General features: G+C 43.3%; 1 protein-coding gene across 1 annotated transcript in view; it reads left to right on the top strand.

Moving 5' to 3' along the window:
• Window positions 1-1,039: 1,039 nt before the first annotated feature.
• Window positions 1,040-19,562, top strand: part of TNFAIP8 (TNF alpha induced protein 8) — a 122,418-nt gene continuing 103,895 nt past the window's right edge. The window contains exon 1 of the mRNA XM_023197404.3: window positions 1,040-1,250. Within this exon, the coding sequence (XP_023053172.1) occupies window position 1,250 (1 nt within the window). The 5' untranslated portion in view covers window positions 1,040-1,249. The remainder of the gene's footprint in view (window positions 1,251-19,562) is intronic.

Here is a 19,562-nt window from a genome sequence, read left to right as displayed (position 1 = left end):
ACCAAAGGACACCATTAGCTCATGAAGGCTAGACTAATTAGATACCAAAGCTTGCTCTGTGAAAATCCCCGCATAACCACTGAAATTTGCAACACCCTAAACCCCCGCCACCTTGCTCCTGGTATCAGAGAGCCCAGTTGAACATAACTGTGTAGAAGTATTGGACTCAGTTTATTCTAGTGAGCCCAACCTCCGAGACCATCCTTAAACATCAGTAGGCTGGGAGCTGGATGTGGATTGGAGCAGCTTCACCAGCTCCTGCAAAGTGACTCTGAACAAGAGGACAAGCCAAGCTGACTGGTCCACGCACGGCGGAAGCATGAGGAAACTCACCGCGGGACTCATTTTCCTTAAAATTTGGACTTACACAGTAAGATTCTACTCCGTCCTGGCGGTCTCGGGTGGCCCCTGAGAAGGGCAAGCCTTGGGCTCCCCAGGCAAGGACAGTCACAGCTAAGTCCGCACAGGGGCGGCAGAGAGCCAGGGCTTTCCAGGAGCCAATGAGTCTTTAACTCCAAGAGGAAGCCCTGCATTGCCCGCCAATGTAAACCAGGAATCAGGAGTGCGTCAGCTATCATCGGGTAGACTTAAGGCCAGCAGAAAATGAACAGCAAAAGAGCCGGCGGAATTTAGAGGCTTTCACGGATCATCATCGCAGTAGTCAATAATGATGGCAGCAGACACTAACATTCACGCGTTCTTAAGTGCAAGGCACAATGCAAATGTGTATGGCCCCATTTTACCATCTCAACACACTACGAGGGTTGGCGTCTCATTTTTACAACGGAAGAAACTGAGGGGCTCAGGAATAGCGTATCCTCTGCGTATCTCCCAAGCGGGTCCTGTTCTCCAGCGCCCCAGCGGTCTGGGTCTCGCGGTCCGAGTCCGGCTCCCAGGCCGCCGCCCAGCCCTTCTCCGCGCTCTCCTGCGCCTGGGCCACTCCCGACCCCTGCTGTCCCGACCCCTGGCTCCTCCTCTCGCACTCCGCCCCGCCCCAGCCGCTGGGCTCCTCCTTCCCTGCACGCTCCGCCCCCGACCTCCCGGCTCCTCCCCGGCCTGCCCGCCACACCCCTGGACCCTCCTGCAAGTTCCGCCCCTGGCTCCTGGCTCCTTTTCTCCCGCCGGCTCTAACCCGCGCTTGGCTAAGGTCCGCGGGAGCCCGCGAGCCACCGAACGAGTAGAGAACTCGGCGCCGCCAAACAGCCCAGCTCGCGCCTCAGCGTCCCGGCGCCGCCGCGCCAGTCCTCCGAGTAAGTGGCTCCTGGGCGCTCCAGTCCCGCGCACACCCCGGCGCGCCTCTCCCGCCGCTGGGCTGCGGGCTGCTCTCGGGGCGCGCCTCCGGCTCAGAGAGTTTCTCAAGCGAGTGTGAGTGAGTGTGAGTGGGTGCGTTTGAACAACTTGTGTAGGTGGGTGTGCGTACGAGTGTGTGCAGGAGCGCACAGCCTCGGAAACTCCCCGTAATTTTACTCAGTTCCAGTGCCGCACTGAGGATCCAAGACCCCTTGCTAGGAACCCTTACCTATTCAGGGCGACCTCTTCACCACCTCCTGCTCTGAGCCTCATTCCTTCCCTCCCTTTGTAACTCGGCTCCCGCTATTTGTCACGTCCTCTTGTAACCGCACATGCTGGCGAAAGCAGTGCCCGGGTTATCCGGGTGCCCCAGATTGCAGACTGAGGTGCTGGCCTGAGATTGTAATCCAGCCTTGCATTGTAAAACTGGCAGAGACCAGAGCCCTGCTTTGAGATCATTGGATGGAGACTTCCTTTGAGGAAGAAAGTGTGTGTGTGTGTGTGTATGTGTGTGTGTATGTGTGTGTATGTGTGTGTGTATGTGTGTATGTGTGTGTATGTGTGTGTGTGTGTGTGTGTATACATGACTGCACATGTGGCACTGCAGCCCTCAGCACCTGCTTCAAAGACACCTGATGGGCGCCCAGGCTCCTCGGACTCCGGGCGACTGATAGGCATGTTCAAGACCAGGCTGACCCAACAGGCTTAGGCACCTTGAATATGCTGATTGCTTCAGTGACACTGTATTCCTAAACCAACAGATTTTCTAAAACACAGAAGCTCTATGTAGAAAGAGCAGTATCCCTAGAGGAATCATGGAAGGAATCAAACAGTAGTTCAGTGCCCAGTGTTGAAACAAGAAAATCCTTGGATTGCTTAAGACTGATAATTCTATCCCTACATAATTATTTTTGTAGGGGGAGGTGGGGGGTCAGTACTCCCTCAGTGCAGGACATATTTCTACGTTTAAAAAATTAATTGGAAGCTTTACTATCATAACAGCGGTATTATACAAATGGTTTCTTCATCTATAAAGTGATTGCCTGGTTGCTGGGGTCCTATCTAATTTTAATAGTTGCTCTGAGTTCTTCTACATTTCAGTCTATTCTTGCTACTTTCTTGCTATGAAAGTAGAATATTCTCCTACTTCCTTGATAATAATCCACTTAAGAGATGCTCAAATCACATTCTAAGTAGAAACTACTCGTTGAGGGTAAGGATAACAAAGCTGTGTGGCCAAAGGAAATAACCAAAAAGGGTAGGCTTTAAGAAGCCATTGTGCATTGGCATATGTAAAGGTAAGAGTTGAGAAATCACTCTTAAGTGCTGCTTATCGCAGCCGATATTTTTATCCTGGTTTGAATCCTGTGTTACACAGAAGTGTTTCCACACTGTTTTAACGAAGGAAACGTTATGCTTTGCAGTGTAAACATATGACTCCATCTCTCTTTAAGGAAAGAAATAATTATCACATTTAATTAAACACTTAGACACATTTATTGCCACTGTCTAATTAGATCTGTCATGAGGAGTTAAGTCAGCAAGCTATTGTTGTTGTTTTTAGAGATAGGGTCTCGCTATGTTGCCCGAGCTTGTCTTGAACTCCTGGGCTCAAGCGATCCTCCTGCCTCAGCCTCCTGAGTAACTGGGACTACAGGGGCCCTCAAGTAATTGTTAATATTCTAACTAATAACACAATTTGCTTTTTTGTGGATTTTTGGATGCCTTTTCTCCTCCATACACATTTAATTGCCTCCCCCATTCACTGCCCATCTTTTGAGTTTTTTTTTTGAGGCGGAGTCTCGCTCTGTTGCCCAGACTGGAATGCAGTGGCCAGATCTCAGCTCACTGCAAGCTCCGCCCCCCGAGTTTACGCCATTCTCCTGCCTCAGCCTCCCGAGTAGCTGAGACTACAGGCGCCCGCCACCTTGCCCGGCTAGTTTTTGTATTTTTAGTGGAGACGGGGTTTCACCATGTTAGCCAGGATGGTCTCGATCTCCTGACCTCGTGATCCGCCCGTCTTGGCCTCCCAAAGTGCTGGGATTACAGGCTTGAGCCACCGCGCCCGGCCTAATCTTTTGAGTTTTTACTTGTAATCTGAGTAAATAAAGTTTAGGGAAATAGACTACCACCTACTCCTCTGTAAAATATGAATCCCTTAGATATTGAATGTGTTGTATTAGGCTCTTTGGATTGACATATGTAGACTTTATAAACCATTATATTAATCTATATTATGTGATGATTTAAGAATCATTAATAAATCAATGAATAAAACAAGGTTCTACCAAAAGCACAGTGATCCTGCACAAATGGGCCTTTTAAACATTTTCTTTAAGGGCAACTTTTACTCTGTGTGCCTTTTGTTCCAGTGTGTTTAAACTCACCAAGAAAAGTTGGTGTGAGTTGAGAAATCTCATGTTTGTTGTCTCTTGATTTTCTATTTCAGACTACATTGCTAGACATAGTCGTTGTGTATGCGTTGAGCTGTTGTGAGGACAGGCTGTCCTGGGATCCTAAGCAGAATAGCAGAAACCTGGGGGTGAACACACGGCAGAGGCCAGGAACAGAGTATTTTATGAGGCCAGTTCTTTGCAATTCTCATTCTGTCGAAATGGAGGAAAGGGTGTGTGGAGAGGAATGATTGCATCCAAACAGTACTAATTAGGAAATGCTGAGTTGGAGTAGGAGTGAATTTCTATGTGACTTATGGCTTGGAGAACTTCACAGAGGTGATCTTTAAAGTTGAGTCTGCTGCAGTGCCAGGCACTGCAGAGGTCTCATATTTAATTGATCCAGTTAATCCTCTTCTGCAGGAGATAGCCCAGTGTGCTAGTAACACCCTTCCTGGAGATTTCGTTCGTTCTCAGAATTGAGCTTTGCTCTACATCATGTAGAATGGTCCATTCTCCACCCCCTCCATTTATGCCTGATAGCAAGTGAAGAGGCTGAACATGAGATAACCTCCAGGAGACGGGAGAAACAGTGATGATCAATAAGGGCCACCTGCTTTTTCACAGAGGGGAATGGCATAGGGGCTATTAGTACAATCCCAGTGCCAGGGGCATTGACTTTGGCAATGGCTACATGCACAGGGGCCAACCTGGATAACAAAGTGGACAATTTCCTCTGCTTTGGCATTCTCAGGGATCTCTGCCTCTGATACAGAAGTTAAGGGAAGGAATTGTGTGGTGCCAGATTAACTTTTATCAGCTCACCCGTCCTCATACTGCCCGCATCCTGCATTTAATACCAAATGCACATAACAAGAACTCAACAAACACTGAAAAGGCCCTCGTAACACCCAATGTTTATGTTTCCCTGTGGCTAAGAATTTTCTTCCCATACTCTTGTCTCTGGTTTCGATGACTGGCCCCGGAGTCTGAGCCAACTGCAGTTTCTAAGTTTTTATACTTCAGTTGTGCTGCCCAGTAGCTGAAAATGAGTGATTTGTAGAGGGTAAAAAACAAAAACAGAGACAGAGAACCATGTTGCAAAATGTAAAGGAGGTCAGTTCATTTTTAGCCTACATTTTGGCCTGAAGAGGAGGAAATGAGCTACAAGTGGAGGGTAGATAATTCTAGAATGGCAGAGCCAAGGGGCATCTTGGAAACTACCTGGTCTGTGGCCTTATACCCTATGGTCGCTGTTCCTCAACTTTGGAGGTGTCCACCTCCTTAGTCCAGCTTGCAGGAGGAGAGCACCATTCATTTACACAGCAGGCATTTATTGAGCTCCTGCTCTGTGCCTGGTACAGCACACCCTTCTCATGTTTACATGAAAGCCTTGGGATTTGAGAAGGCAGGTAACTTGCGTAAAGATGCCTGTTGATAAGAAGGAGTCCCCGAAGGTAAGTTGCTAATGGCAAAAATGGGTTTGGAAGTCTCTTGTGTTTCACCAAGGAAAGTAAAGGTACTTCCTTAGTCAGGACAGTAGAATGATATTCAAAATATTTGTCTTTCTCAACAATAAGAAACTCAAAGAAGCACATTTCTTCCAACATCTGTTTCAAATAACCAGTGGTATTTCTGAAACAAACCTGATTCCATAGGATTTTGTTTTACATTAGACAGAAGTTACCTGAGAATTGTTTGAAAATGTCACAGGCTCAGCAATAATCAAATCATACCCAGCCCATCCTTTTAGAGAGCAGTTGCTTTATCTCTGGAAGCAAGTGTTTATGGTTCAGAACCAAGGTAGCTGAGGTTCAGAACCGGCTGCAAAGCTGGGTGTGTGCCAAAAAGGTTGTTTTCCGAGGCTTGCCCTTTTCCGTATAGGACACGGGGATTAAAAAGCAACATGGTGATGTTTCTGTCAAGGCGACTGGGGGCTAGGTGTACAGATCTTTTCCACTAAAAACAAAAAACAAGGGTTGCGGGGAGGTGGTCACAGGAATGAGACTCCAGGTTAACTTGTGAACACCTCTGGGTTAGTTTCTTTAATAACAGATAATGAAATTAAGTTCAAAATTCCACTCGTAGTTTCCTTAAACATCGGGAATAAAGATGACTTTAGTCAAGAAGTAGTTGGTTCAAATGACTTTGCTGGAATCAGCATCTCATGTCTCAGCCCCTGTTGGCTGTGTGGCTTTGGACAATCTACTTTGCTCTCTGAGCCTGTTTCTTCACCAGAGTAAAAACTGGGGATAGTATTTACATTGTAGGATTGTTGTGCAGATGAAAGCAGATGTTCCTCTGCTGTGTCAGTGTGCAGAAGGCACCTATTAAGTGGAGGACTTGGTTAGATTGGCTAAATAGGTCTCATTCCAGTAAGCCTCAGTACTGAGCCACAGTGGATTAGAGAGGGAAAGTAGTAACTTGTGTCATATGTGATTTTAGCATGAATTCTTTTTTCCTTTAACGATGCCAGAGGAGCCCAGAGAATGGGGTGAATGTAGCACAACTTCAATGATTGCCAGCTGCAGGGTCACATGATTATATAAGGGAAATGTTGCCGCTGCTGCCAAAGATAAGTGAGCCAGAGCGGGGCATTCGAGTTTTATGTGCCTGAGAACGAAGAAGAGCCATAGTACCCATTAAGCTTCTCTGCATGAGGGAAGCTTTCAAAAGACCTATTACAGTTAAATTGTGAGCAGTGGGTTGGCCTTTCACAACTCCCATGTTTAAAACAGGTAGTGAATGAAACTAGATTATCTAAGACAGACAGCTGCCCTTGGTGTTGCAAAGGGAATCGGGCTGGCATGTCTTCAGGGGAAGTTGCGTGAGTTCCGGGAGGCCCAGGACAGGGACCACATCTGCAGGATTAGGCACCAGGGCAAGGTCTTTTGGGAACACAGTAATCAGCAAGGCACACAGTGACTCTTGGATATTTTAAAGGAGCCAAAAAGTAAGCAACAGCCCACTCAGTCAATACCCTCTTTAAGCCTGGCTTCAAACCAAATTCATTTAGCTCAAGCCTTCCTCATTCCCAACTCGTATTTATTACTCTTATTTATCATTTGTTTAACAAAATGAGGTTTGTTTTGTTTTTTTGTTTGTTTTTACAACGTGACTGTCAACAAAAATAGGGGAGACGGAGACTGTGGTGTGTGCCATGTAGGCCTAACTACACTCATCCTTTCCTGTCCTGAGCTCTCATCTGACTGTGTTCAGACCCTCACACCCATGCAGACACGAAAAGAAATGCCACGGTCTTCTGAGAAAAAAATGCATGGACAGTGTTGGTGACAGAGTGAAAGTTACAGAACAAACTTTGGTCAGGTAAATCTTTGGGAAGTAAGTGCAGTACCTCATTCCATCATTCAGTGGTCAGGAAACTACTCTCTTATTTTTCCTTCTTCACTCTTTAAAGGGTTGAGATTGTTTTCTGGAAAATGGCAGGTGTTTGGTTAAATCCTGTTTGACTACTCTTGAAAGGCAGAGCAGTCCTCACTTACTGATGGAATTCCTTTTGTCTTGAGGCAGAATTAGGCTGCTAGTGACTCATGAAGTATACCTGGAAGAGGTGAATGAGCTCAGGCCTTCCCAACATCCGGCGATGACCTCTGTTTGCACACACGTCGCCACTTTGCTCCTTCGCTTTTACGACCTGGAATGACTGATAGTGCCTGAAGAACAGCTGCTATTACTTGCCAGGGTAAGAGACCCTGTGTAAATAGGGAGCCTCCTGAAGAAGCGAGGATTCTCTGCCCTGTGTACCTGTGGTGCTTGTCACCTCCCTGGCAGGGAAGCTCTGCCCAGGTGGGGTAGTTGGAGGACATCGTTTTCTGGGCAGCCACAAAAGTGATACACCAAATGAAACTTTGAACTTACCCAGTGTGCTGTATTTGAGAGCTCATCTGGGACTATAGCTCTGAACCTGACTGTAAGTCAGAATCACCAGTGAAGCTTGATGCAAATTGAGAACCCCTAGCCTGGGATACTTATGTGACTCATTTTCCTGTCTTGTTCTAGAAAGAAGCTTATTCAGGCAGCAGCTTGCTGTAGGGATTTTTTTTTTAATTATTATTATTTTTTTTGGCAGTGGAAAGAGCTCTTGAAAGTACAGAATGACTTTAAAGTTTAAAGATTAAAATGAACACAACATATAAAATGAACACCACATATAAAATGGACACCTGTGTACCCATCTTAAGAAATGACAAAGTTGTTTTTATAGGTCTTCACTGGCTGGCAAAATATTGACAAGCAACCAAGTCAAGAACAAAAAATAACAACCAAAACAATTAGTGGTGTCCCACAAATAGATCCAGGAATTGAAGGCCATGAAACAGAGACATTGGAGAGTCTGCCCAATGTTCATTAGTTGAAAATCTAGACTTTGAGTCACTGACAATGCTGACATCATAAATCCAGTATGGCAGCTGACTTAAGGATAACTCAGGTGGTTTGTAGATACTGAACTGGGGTGGGCGCCCTTATTTCAACAGCGGCACATGTTTGGAAGAGCCCAGCCCCAGCTCAGGACTCGGAGTTGCCAAGCGGACCGTTTCCGCTACCCCAGGCCTGTTCCCTATCCTGAGGTCCTGGTACCTCCAGGAATCGATTCTGTTCTCAGAGTGTCCCCCTCATTTTATAATGGTAGAAAATGAGAAAATGAAAAACAGACTATTTTTTTTCTTTGAAGCCATATTCTGTAACTTCCTCCCTCTGCTTTTGCATTTTGGGTTTTGCCAGTACTTGAGACTTCTCTATTTCTGAATTTTAGTCAGTTTTTAATTTATTCTTACAGGGGCCATGGAAATTATGAATAATAAAGATCTGCTACTGATGATACATAGTACTAATTTTAGAAGAATGACAGCTTTTTTTTTTCCCTCCAGATTTAAATATTTGAACAGAGAATGACAGGTATGAAACTGACTAATTCAGGTCTGGCCTCTGCCTTCCTCTGTAGTCAGCCATCCCTCAGTTTGCTGCCCTGGAGTTGAGCACACCAGGACCTTCCAGCCTCACCATTAGGGAAATGAGGCAGATAGTGGAGGTTGGGCAGTGACGTGTGGAGACAGGTGGCCGGGGCAGAGGATTAACCACCCAAGTCCTATAAGCATATCCACACTTCATTTTACCCTTTAATCAGTCTTTCGTAAGTTCTGCTTTCTTTCTCTCTCTCTCTCTCTTTTTTTTTTTTTTTTTGAGATGGAGTCTTGCTCTGTCTCCCAGGCTGAAGTGCAGGGGTGCAAACTCAGCTCACTGCAACCTCTACCTCCCGGGTTCAAGCGATGCTCCTACCTCAGCCTCCCGAGTAGCTGGGATTATAGGCACACACCATCACGCCTGGCTAATTTTTGTATTTTTAGTAGAGACAGGGTTTCACCATGTTGGCCAGGTTGGTCTCGAACTCCTGACCTCAAGTGATCCACCTGCCTTGGCCTCCCAAAGTGTTGGGATTACAGGCGTGAGCCACTGCACCTGGCCTGAAAGTTCTGTTTTTTTATGGTTGCCTTTAGTGATGATAGTGTACCATATAAGTGTATTAGTTTGCAAGGGCTGCCATGACAAAATATCACAGACTGGTGGCTTAAACAACAGAAATGTATATTCTCACAGTTCTGGAGACTGGAAGTTCAAGATCAAGACGTCAACAGGTTTGGTTTACCTGAGGCCTCCCTCCTTGCCTTTCAGATGACCATGTTTCTGCGGTATTCTCACAAGAACATTTCCCTGTGCACATCCCTGGTGTCTCTCCCTCTTCATAGGGTATCAGTCATATTAGATCAGGGTCCCACCCTTATGATCTCATTTAACCTTGATTCTTTATTAGAGCCTGTCTCCAAATACAGCCATAAGGGAGATTAGAGTTTCAGTATATGAATTTGGGGGCTATATTTCAGTCTGTAACAATTGCCTTTATAAAGGATATTAGTTGTTCCCCTTTACACAGGGAGGATCATTTCAAGACCTCCAGTCTATGCCTGAAACTGCACGTAGTTCTGAACCCTATATAAGCTATACTTTTTCCTATATATGTGTACCTATGATAAAATTTAATTTTTAAATTAGGCACAGTAACAGATTAACTATAATACCAAATAATAAAATAGAACAATTATAACAATATATTGTAATAATAGTTATGTAAATATGGTCTTTCTCTCTTCACTTGCTCTCAAAATATCTTGTATGCTGCACTCACCTATTTTCAGACTGCATGCTCTATGATCACACTGCAACTGTGGAAACCGAGACCGTAGATGCGGAGGCCTACTGAGGAGACCACACCGTTTGTGTCGTGATTGTCATATGGTTTATTTCTATATATATGTATAATCCCCACAAATTATAGTTATTTTTTTCTTTAAACAATGATCTTTTGAAGAAATTAAAACAGAAGAAAAATACCCACTTACTGTGTGTGGGGCTTTTGATTTTTTAGTGTACACTCAAGTTTCTATCAGGGATTTTTTTTTGTCCTTCAGGCTGAAGAGTAAAAACTTTTAATATTTTAGCTCACATCTGCTGGCCACAGATTCTCAGCTTGTTGTGTGTGCGCACACCTGGTGTCTGTGTGTCCAGCTCTCCTCTTACAAGGACACCAATCAAATTGGATTGGGGCCCACCGTAAGACTAATTTTAACTGAGTCACCTCTTTAAAAATTCTGTTTCCAAATGCATTTGCTTTCTGAGATATTAGGAGTTAAGGCTTCAGCATATGAACTTTTTGGTGTTTCTGGGTCTGTTTGTACTGCTGTAACAAAATATCTGAGACTGGGTAATTTGTAAATAACAAATTGATTTTCCACAGTTCTGGAGGCTGGGGGATTCAAGATCAAGGCACCCACAGATTCAGCGTCTGGTGAGGGCAGCTCTGGGCCTCTAAGATGGTGCTTTTTTGCTGTGTCCTCACATGGTAGATGAGACGGGAGGTGGAGGGGCAAAAGGCACTGGGGTAATTCTTTCAACCTCTTTTGTAAGAGCACTAATCCACTCATAATGGTGAAGCCTTTATGACTTAATCACTTCTAACCACCTCTTAATACCACCACCTTGGGGTTTAGGTTTCAACATATGAATTTTGAGGGGAGATACACCTTCAAAACCATAGCAGGAGGGACGCAATTCAGATCATTACGATCAGGATGCTTTAGGCTGCAGTTAAGCGAATGCCAATGAACAGTGATTTGATAGTAAAGACATTAAATTATCTTATATGAAGGGCAATCTGGGATTGGGTAGATTCAGGATTGGATCCTTGGCTAAACAGTGTCATCAGGGATCAGTTCTATCTATTCTCATCCTTAGCGTGTTACATTTTTATCTGCAGACTTGCCACTTTGTGGGCAGAAAACAGCTTTCTCAGCAACAGGTATCACAGGTTCCTGCCAACCTCTTTTTAAGACAGGAAGATGTATGTGTGTGTGTGTGTGAAGGGTGGACACAGAGGGCAGCAATAAATTGGTTCTCCTGTAGTGTTTATCCCTTTTCGTCCAGGAGTAAAATCTTTCCTAAAGCCTCCTTAGGCCTCATTGGCCAGAACGGAGTCACAACCTTAAGGGAAGCTGTAAAAGTGAGTATTGGGCATTGAGGGAGAACCTCTATTGTGGGAGGTTGGCTGTGCCCACAGAAGAAGGGAAGGGGCATGGTTACAGGGTGGACAAGAAGCGCCTATACTAACCCTGGGCTCCCATTCCCTAGAGGCCAGTTACAGCCATCAGTATTCCTGGTACTAATAATCTCAGGTTTCATTGGAGTTAAAACTCACCACCCATGATGGGAGTTGGGAGGAGAAAACCAAATAATGATATGGAAGTTGTTGAAAATCACATATACTTAATTACTAGTAGCTGTGACTTTTTCTTATTCTTTTTCATTTTAAAACTGACTGGAAGTATCTTGAAGCAGTGATTTTTTAATGTTAAAGATCATAGGTTTATAAAATAGCACTACTTACTTTGGAGAAAGCATCCTTCATTCCAACCAGAAAGATATCCATCATATAGAGAGTTCCTTAATTTTCCGGAAATGTTTACCATCCCAGTAACCATGGCAAACACTTATTGAGTACTTAGGGTGGGCCAGCAGGTACTGTGCCGAGTGCTTTATACACATTATTTAATTTCATCTTCAGAAGGGATCTGTGAGAAAGATACTATTGTTAATCTTTGTTTACAGATAAGGAATTGAGGCTTAAGAAGGTTAAGTAACATGCTGTGAGTGCCTAGCCATGCTGGGATTTACGCTCTGGTGGCATAGCTCTCGCCTCCCATACTTGTGCCACAGGGTGTTACCCTTCAATAATAGTGCCACAAACACCCTCCTTTTCTGTGAACTCTCAAAGGCTGTTACCTCTCCAACCAGCCTGGTTCTGCTACAAAGCTTGTCTCCATATTTCATTCAACAACAAAATAGTAGAAGGATGAACCATGGGGTGTGCAGAGCTGGTCACACCACATCTCATGGAGTGTGAGATGTGTCATCTTATATTTGTGAGAACCCAATGCCCAGCTGTTTGTTGCAATTCTGGTAGATATCTAAGAGGTTATTATTTTATTTTATTTATTTGTTATATGTGTTTTTTTAGAGATGGGGTCTTGCTCTGTTGCCCAGGCTAGAGTGCAGTGGCTATTCACAGGTGCAATCCTAGCACACTACAACCTCAAACTCTTGGCCTCAAGCAATTCTCTCGCCTCAACCTTTTGTGTAGCTGTGGACTACAAAGGTCCATGCCACCACACCCAACTCTAAGAAATCATTTTGAATTGAGATTGCTCTTGTGGTATTTTGGAGCATGTCATTCGTTATACACTTTTTAAAATAATTTAAAGTGTTATAAGGCAAATTTTAATTAAACAATGTAGATTCAGTTATTTACCTTCAAAGTGAAAAGTTCATTGAAACAGAGTTCATAAGATGCTGGTTCCTGTCTGATTTATTGCTGGGTCCCTGCACTTTCCACTTAGCACTGAGAGACACCTTGCAGCTTTTTCCGTCAGTTGTCTACTGTGCAGATATGCCTAGATTTTCTTAATGCTTTTTTTGTACTTTTATTGTAAAATAAAACATAAATATCAAAAAGCCACACAAAGCAAATGTACATAACTTAGTGAATTATTACAAAGCAAACACTCATATATATCACTAGCATTTAGGTCAAGAAATAGAACTTTGCCAAAGGGACCAAAATCTTACATCCCATCCTGATCACATTTCCCTCTGTTCCTCCAAAGGTAAATGCCATTCTTTTATAGTAATTACTTCCTTGCATCTCTTCATGGTTTTATTACCCAAATGAGCAGCCTGACCCACTGAGTTTAGTCTTACCGATAAAGAAAAAAAAAAAAAAAAAAAAGATGTATTTTAAGTCTCTTTTAATCTACAGATCCCTCTACCGGAGTCTCCTTCCTTTAATGTTTTATTTATTGCAGGACCTGGGCTGTTTAATCTGTAGAGTTTCCCACAGTGTTGATAACAAGAAAGATGCACACTCATGGTGCAGTTTAACTTACTACTTTGCCCTCTGTTTCCTGTATCTGGATCCAGAGACTTGATCAGATTCAGGTCTGATCCATTTGGCAAGATTACAGATGATGGTGTATTCTTTCACTGGGAGACACATGGGGTCTGGTTTTTCTACTTTTCTGATGTTAGCAGCTGTTGATCCTCAGTGTCTAAATCTGTTAATTCAGTGGGACAGTAGCAGAATGGTGATACTCTAATTCTATCATTTTGATTTTATTTATTAGCTGGAATAATTTTATGAGGATAGATGCCTTTTCAATCTGTTATTTGATTACCCAGTGGTACAATTCACATAGGAAAGGGATGATAAATGCTTGATTCTTTCCTTTGATTTACTCAGTTTTCAAGAATTGATTTCATGTCATTCTCAGAAGATCACTGATTAGGTTTTTTTTTTTTAATTGTTATGAGCTCATGGAATTAAATCTATTTTATAGGTTTTATTCCATTGAAATTTTAGTTTTTACTGAGACTCAAATTGTCTGATCTTTGATGAATGGGAGCCTCTTCAGTTGGCCCCTAAGTCCTCCTGACCTGACCTTAGTATTCTTGTTAGTTTCCTGCTGTTTGATTTGTTAAGGTGGTCCATGCTTGTCTTGTACATTTCTTGCCTATACCTGGAGTCAACCATTTTCCCAAGAAACCCTGGCTTTTTTTTTAGTAAGAAATGGTATTTCAAGACTATAATCCAGACACTGGGAATCCTCGTTCACTGGAATGGTTAGTATAGGCCTTTCATTGGTCAGAGCTGGGAAACACACATACACACACACACACACACACACAAACATAAATACTCATATAAAGATAAAATACTTTGTGAGTTCATAATGCTATTTCCAATTCAAATTCGAGACTATAGGGTTTCTGTTTAACCTCTTATATATTACATTTTTATTCCTTTCCTTCTGCACTTAAAATCCTGGTTTTTTGGTCACAAGGGAAATAGACTATTATATAATTACCTATTTGATTACCCCATATTACACACACAGTAGTCTCCAAATAATGACATTAATACTACCATTACCAGCTATGATTAATGAAAACAATAAAAATAATTTCTTTGGCATATGCCATACTAATTCTGCCCCACGTTAAAAAAAAAGGTTTAGTACTTCTGCATCATCAGATCTTATTATTGTTATATATTAAAATATCTCCCTTTTAATACTCATTTGGTCTTATTTGTACAGGTTGTTGTATACATCATGCTTATCACTTGTCCTCATATCAGTGTCTCTAGACATTTTGATTGAAGCTCTCTCTCTAGTAGATTTAATAGGAAGGGATCATGGGAACAATATTCCCTAATTTCTTGATAAAACTTGGTCTGTGACCTTTATAATTAAGGGTCACTGTTGTCTGATATAAAATCCGTGGCTCGCATTTTCTTTCCTTGAGAATTTTAAATGTGTCACTCCATTTTCTTCTGATGTAAACTATTGTTGTCCGAAAGTCTAATGATGATGATCTCAATGTTTTCCCGCTATACGAGCTACTCTTTTAGCACTTTTCAGAGTATCAACTATATATCATTTCATTCAATTGACAGAGTATGAGCATTTCAGTACTGTAACTAGCGAGCTGTTATGTTACCAAATCTGAGTGTATGACTTGGTCAACTCTGGTGCCATATAATCTCTTTCTGCTCTTGACCCAGAATAAGCCACTTACTCTCAATAACTGTAGGTTTTTTATCTTTGTAACCTCCGCTGGACCTTGTAAATAGCACACAATTAACACTAAATATATACTTGCTTATGAAATAAATGCTGTGGAAGGATGTGGGCTTTTTTCTTGTTCTTATTAGCCTGTTGGGAACTGTCCCATCCCTTTGCCTCTTTTCCTCTGATCCGGTGAGGCTTTGCCTTTGTGTTCCTTGAGATAGGCCCTTCCCCTGAGCAGAAGGTATGTGGGTACAGCACCCATCGGTTCTGGGTTGTCCTGTGTCAGGTTTTCAGACTGTGTTCTTGTGGTATTGCATTTTCAGTACTAGCATGTTGGGAACTCCTGGCTCACAGAGTATCTGACTCCACAGTAAGGCCACTGTGGTCCCCATGCCTGTTTGCCCTTTTCTTTGTCTACACCTTGATCTATTCTTTCCTGGGTTTCACAGCCCAGGCCCCTGGCGTGTGGGACATAGATCCCAGCCTCTCTGTGACCTTCCTTTTCTGACCACTGCATCAGTGGGTGCCGGGGATTCTACCTGCCCAGACAGGCCCTTTCTTCCTTCCTGCCCTTTCCTTTCTTGACTGATCTTTTTGGTCTTCATTTCTTGCCCATCGGAACCTTTTGCAGGGCACTACAAAATGAGACCCTTGGCCAAGATATAACTCAGATGCATTTTGCTCAACTTACACACTGTGTTCAGCTTTTAAAATTTCCATCTCACTTAGTGGGGCATTTGTGCAGTTTGGCCAAAGACTCTGCTGCTCCCTGTTGTGTTCCTCCTGGTAGGTCATGCATTTCATTTATCTTGCCTGGCTTCTAGAGACAGGTGAGTTGGTGACCTCTGAACTTTGGTATCTCTTGCTTCTCAAAGCATTCACCATATGGTAATGACCTTGGGCTGCCCTGTTTTATTCATGGCCTGCACTAGTTTAGTAAGACATTCTTGCCCTGATTCTCTCACCCTGTTAGGTCCTGGCCTGTGGGCCATTCCGACTTTTCTTTCATCCTCTTGAGTATCCCAATCACATGTAATAATAGGAAAAAACCAATCGTACGACACTTAGCTTTTAAAAGCATTCACTCTACAAAAGCAATGATGAAAATGATCAAGGAGTGATAGGCTAGGCGTAGTGGCCCACACCTGAAGTCCCAGCTACTCCGGAGGCTGAGGTGGGAGGATCCCCTGAGCCCAGGAGTTGGAGACCAGCCTGGCAGCATAGCAAGACCCTGTTTCTATTAATTAAAAAAAGGTAATGGAACAGTGGTTCTCCCCTGATGGGTGTAAATGCTGAGGTGATATCTTATTGCAGGTATAAAGAAAAAGGGAAACTCTTAGCCTTGGTCACACCAAGGAGATCTTGCTGTAAGAGAGTCAGTGATATGGAAAAGCTGCCTGTGACTTGAGAAATTGCTCTTACTCCCTCCTTTTCTGTTCCCGGTCAGTGCCCTGAAGTGAGGAGCTGTAGAGTTGGGCCCTTCTCTCTGTGGCCGGGCCTGTGGGAGGCAGCTCATGATCCTGACTGCTCTAGTGAATTTCTTCCCAGATCTAGTTTTTCAGGTCACAATTGAAACAGTCCTGGAAATGACTCTTTGCTCCTAAGAATCTTTGAGACAAATAAGTACTTGGCTTAAAAAAAAGCAAAACAAAACTGTTTCTATTCTGTTTTATTAGTTCAGCAGAAATCATACTGAAGACTTGTTCTTTTTCTGTTCTCAGCTGCCTGTCTTTTTGCCTTTTGCCTCTGGTTGGCCCATGTATGTGCCAAGTGTGGCAGTAAAGGCTCAGTAGTTTTTGACCACTTACTATGTGCCAGGCACTGTACTAAGATCTCTCTATACATTGCCACATTCTTCAATGACAGTTTGAAATAAGTTCTATCATGATTATCCCCATTTTAAAGATGGGAAAACAGACTGCAAGAGCTTAAGTTTTTACCCAAGGTCAGAGGAAATCTGATATTCAAATCCGGTGGTTTCTAACCATATGGCCGTAGTTCCTCTTGCAGGAACTATGCCACCCCGCCAGCTTGCAGGGGCTTGCTGGAGGGCAGTAACAGAGCTGGGATCCAGGGGTTAAGGGATGGAGATCTTGAATATTGTACAACAGTTCTTCAACCGGAAAAAATGGCTCAAGCCTGTGATCCCAGCACTTTGGGAGGCCGAGACGGGCGGATCACGAGGTCAGGAGATCGAGACCATCCTGGCTAACACAGTGAAACCCCGTCTCTACTAAAAATACAAAAACTAGCCGGGCGAGGTGGCGGGCGCCTGTAGTCCCAGCTACTCGGGAGGCTGAGGCAGGAGAATGGCGTAAACCCGGGAGGCGGAGCTTGCAGTGAGCTGAGATCCGGCCACTGCACTCCAGCCTGGGCGACAGAGCGAGACTCCGTCTCAAAAAAAAATAAAAATAAAAATAAAAAAAATAAATAAATAAAAAAATAAAAACTTTTGAACAGATTTTTCTCAGAGCTTTTTAAAAATCCCTGATTTAGACCAGGCGCCTGTAATCCCAGCACTTTAGGAGGCCGAGATGGGTGGATCACTTGAGGCCAGGAGTTCGAGACCAGCTTGACCAACATGGCAAAAACCCCTCTCTACTAAAAATACAAAAATTAGCCCGGCATGGTGGTACATGCCTCTAGTCCCAGCTACTTGAGAGGCTGAGGCAGGAGAATCGCTTGAACCCAGGATGAGGAGGTTGCAGTGAACCAAGATGGCACTGCTGCACTCCAGCCTGGGTGACACAGCTAGACTCCATCTACCAAAAAAAAAAAAAAAAAAAAAAAAAATTCTGTAGCATAAAAACATGACTCCAGGTATCACAGCCTGAGTAGCCCCAGGTTTATAAATCCATTGTCAGGGCTGCAGACAACTTGAGAGCAACCTGTCTTGCTAATAACAAGTCAGCAGTGTTACTAGCATTTGCTTGTTAACAATACCTCAATAAGGGACCAGAAGAAGGGAGGTGAAACTTAAATGTGCCAATTTTGAAACTTGCTAGGCATTCTAGCAGTGGGTTTGGTAGAGAAAGAAGTTAAAATTATCTAAAAATGAGGTTTTTGAATTTCTTACTATCTGTGCTCTCTCTCCATATGTTGTCAGAATCTTTTTTTTTTTTCTAATTTAAAGCATCATTTATACCCAGAGGAATATCATAGAGAATTTTGCTTACATGGTCTTTTTGAAATAGTTAAGCAAAGGATGCAGCAATTATTTGGTACTAGGTAATAGGAAAAGCTCTGGATAGGTGAGCAGGGGGTGGTCTGTGCAGAGACTGGGTATGTAATATTGCTGAGATGCTCAACCCCTCTGGGCCGTAATTGGTATATCTAAGAAATGTGAGTTGTCAACTATAAATCATCTCTAATCCCTCAGTGTGAAAATTCTGTATTCCGATAATTATCACATGTACTTTTCATTGTCATTTGAAGCATGGGAACCAGGGAGTCCGAAGCTACTGGTGGGGCCAGAAGAGTAGTATCCTGGGTCCCTGTGGGAAGGAGTGCTGACTGCCCCAGTGTGGAATGAGAAATTCTGCATAAGTGGCTTTGGGTGGGAAGCCAGGAAGAACCCTGGCCCCAGAGTCTTCCCAGGAGGCTCCAGAACTACAAAATGTTTGCCTTGAGATAATCTTGTGAGTAGGTTTATTTTTAGGCTATATTTGTGTTCCCTCTCATTGCTAAGATAAGTGACTGTTAACTCTACTAACATAAAAGGAAACTTTGCTAAATTATGTTTTACACAAGAGAGCCTATCTGTGAAAGTATCTAAGAAGCTGATACAAGTGACCACAAGTGAATTCATTTTGATACAAAAAGGGTTCATTACAGCATTGTTTTTAAGAATGAACGAAACAAAAACTCAAACAACTTAAATATGGGTCAGCTGCTTTTACATACACGAGGGCGCTTCCTTGAGATGAAACGCTGCAGCTTTAGAACGAGGCTGGTCTCTGTGCACTGATATGGAAAGATCTCCAAGACAGATTAACTCAAAAAACAAAATACTGATCTCATCATGTGTAAAAAGGCATATTGTAAGTTTATGAGTACATAAGCCTTTTGCCTTTTTCTTTTTTTTTTTTTTTTAGAAGAATGAACAATATACTGTTAGTAGTGGAACTATGAGTTGAAAGAGAGGAAAAGAGTTTAACTTTTCATTTTATACTGTCTCTGTGTTTAAATTGTATAATAAAAATATATTTGGCAAAGGAAGGAATTTAGGTTTCAGTTGAGGTTTTGAGGCATTCTAGTACTTTCTTAGAAAAATCTGTATAAAAAGTGCATGCTGAGAAAAGGTAGGCGTTGTCTGGAAACTCTTCAGGCTCCCAATGTTGGGTAACTCCCACACTGCACTTCCCCAGCCTTTACTATCCTCTTCTCAAAACACAAATCTCTGTTACTGATTCCTCTAACCCAGAATAGTCAATGACTCCCAGTGTCCATTTTAAAAAGTCCCGGTCGGGCGCGGTGGCTCAAGCCTGTAATCCCAGCACTTTTGAGGCCCAGGCGGGCGGATCACAAGGTCAGGAGATCGAGACCATCCTGGCTAACACGGTGAAACCCCGTCTCTACTAAAAAATACAAAAAAACTAGCCGGGCGAGGTGGCGGCGCCTGTAGTCCCAGCTACTCGGGAGGCTGAGGCAGGAGAATGGTGTAAACCCGGGAGGTGGAGCTTGC

This window comes from Piliocolobus tephrosceles, chromosome 4 (genome assembly GCF_002776525.5).
Source record: "Piliocolobus tephrosceles isolate RC106 chromosome 4, ASM277652v3, whole genome shotgun sequence".
NCBI lineage: Eukaryota > Metazoa > Chordata > Mammalia > Primates > Cercopithecidae > Piliocolobus > Piliocolobus tephrosceles.
The sequence above is the reverse complement of the archived record's forward strand: the minus strand, read 5'-3'. Positions and strand labels throughout refer to the sequence as shown.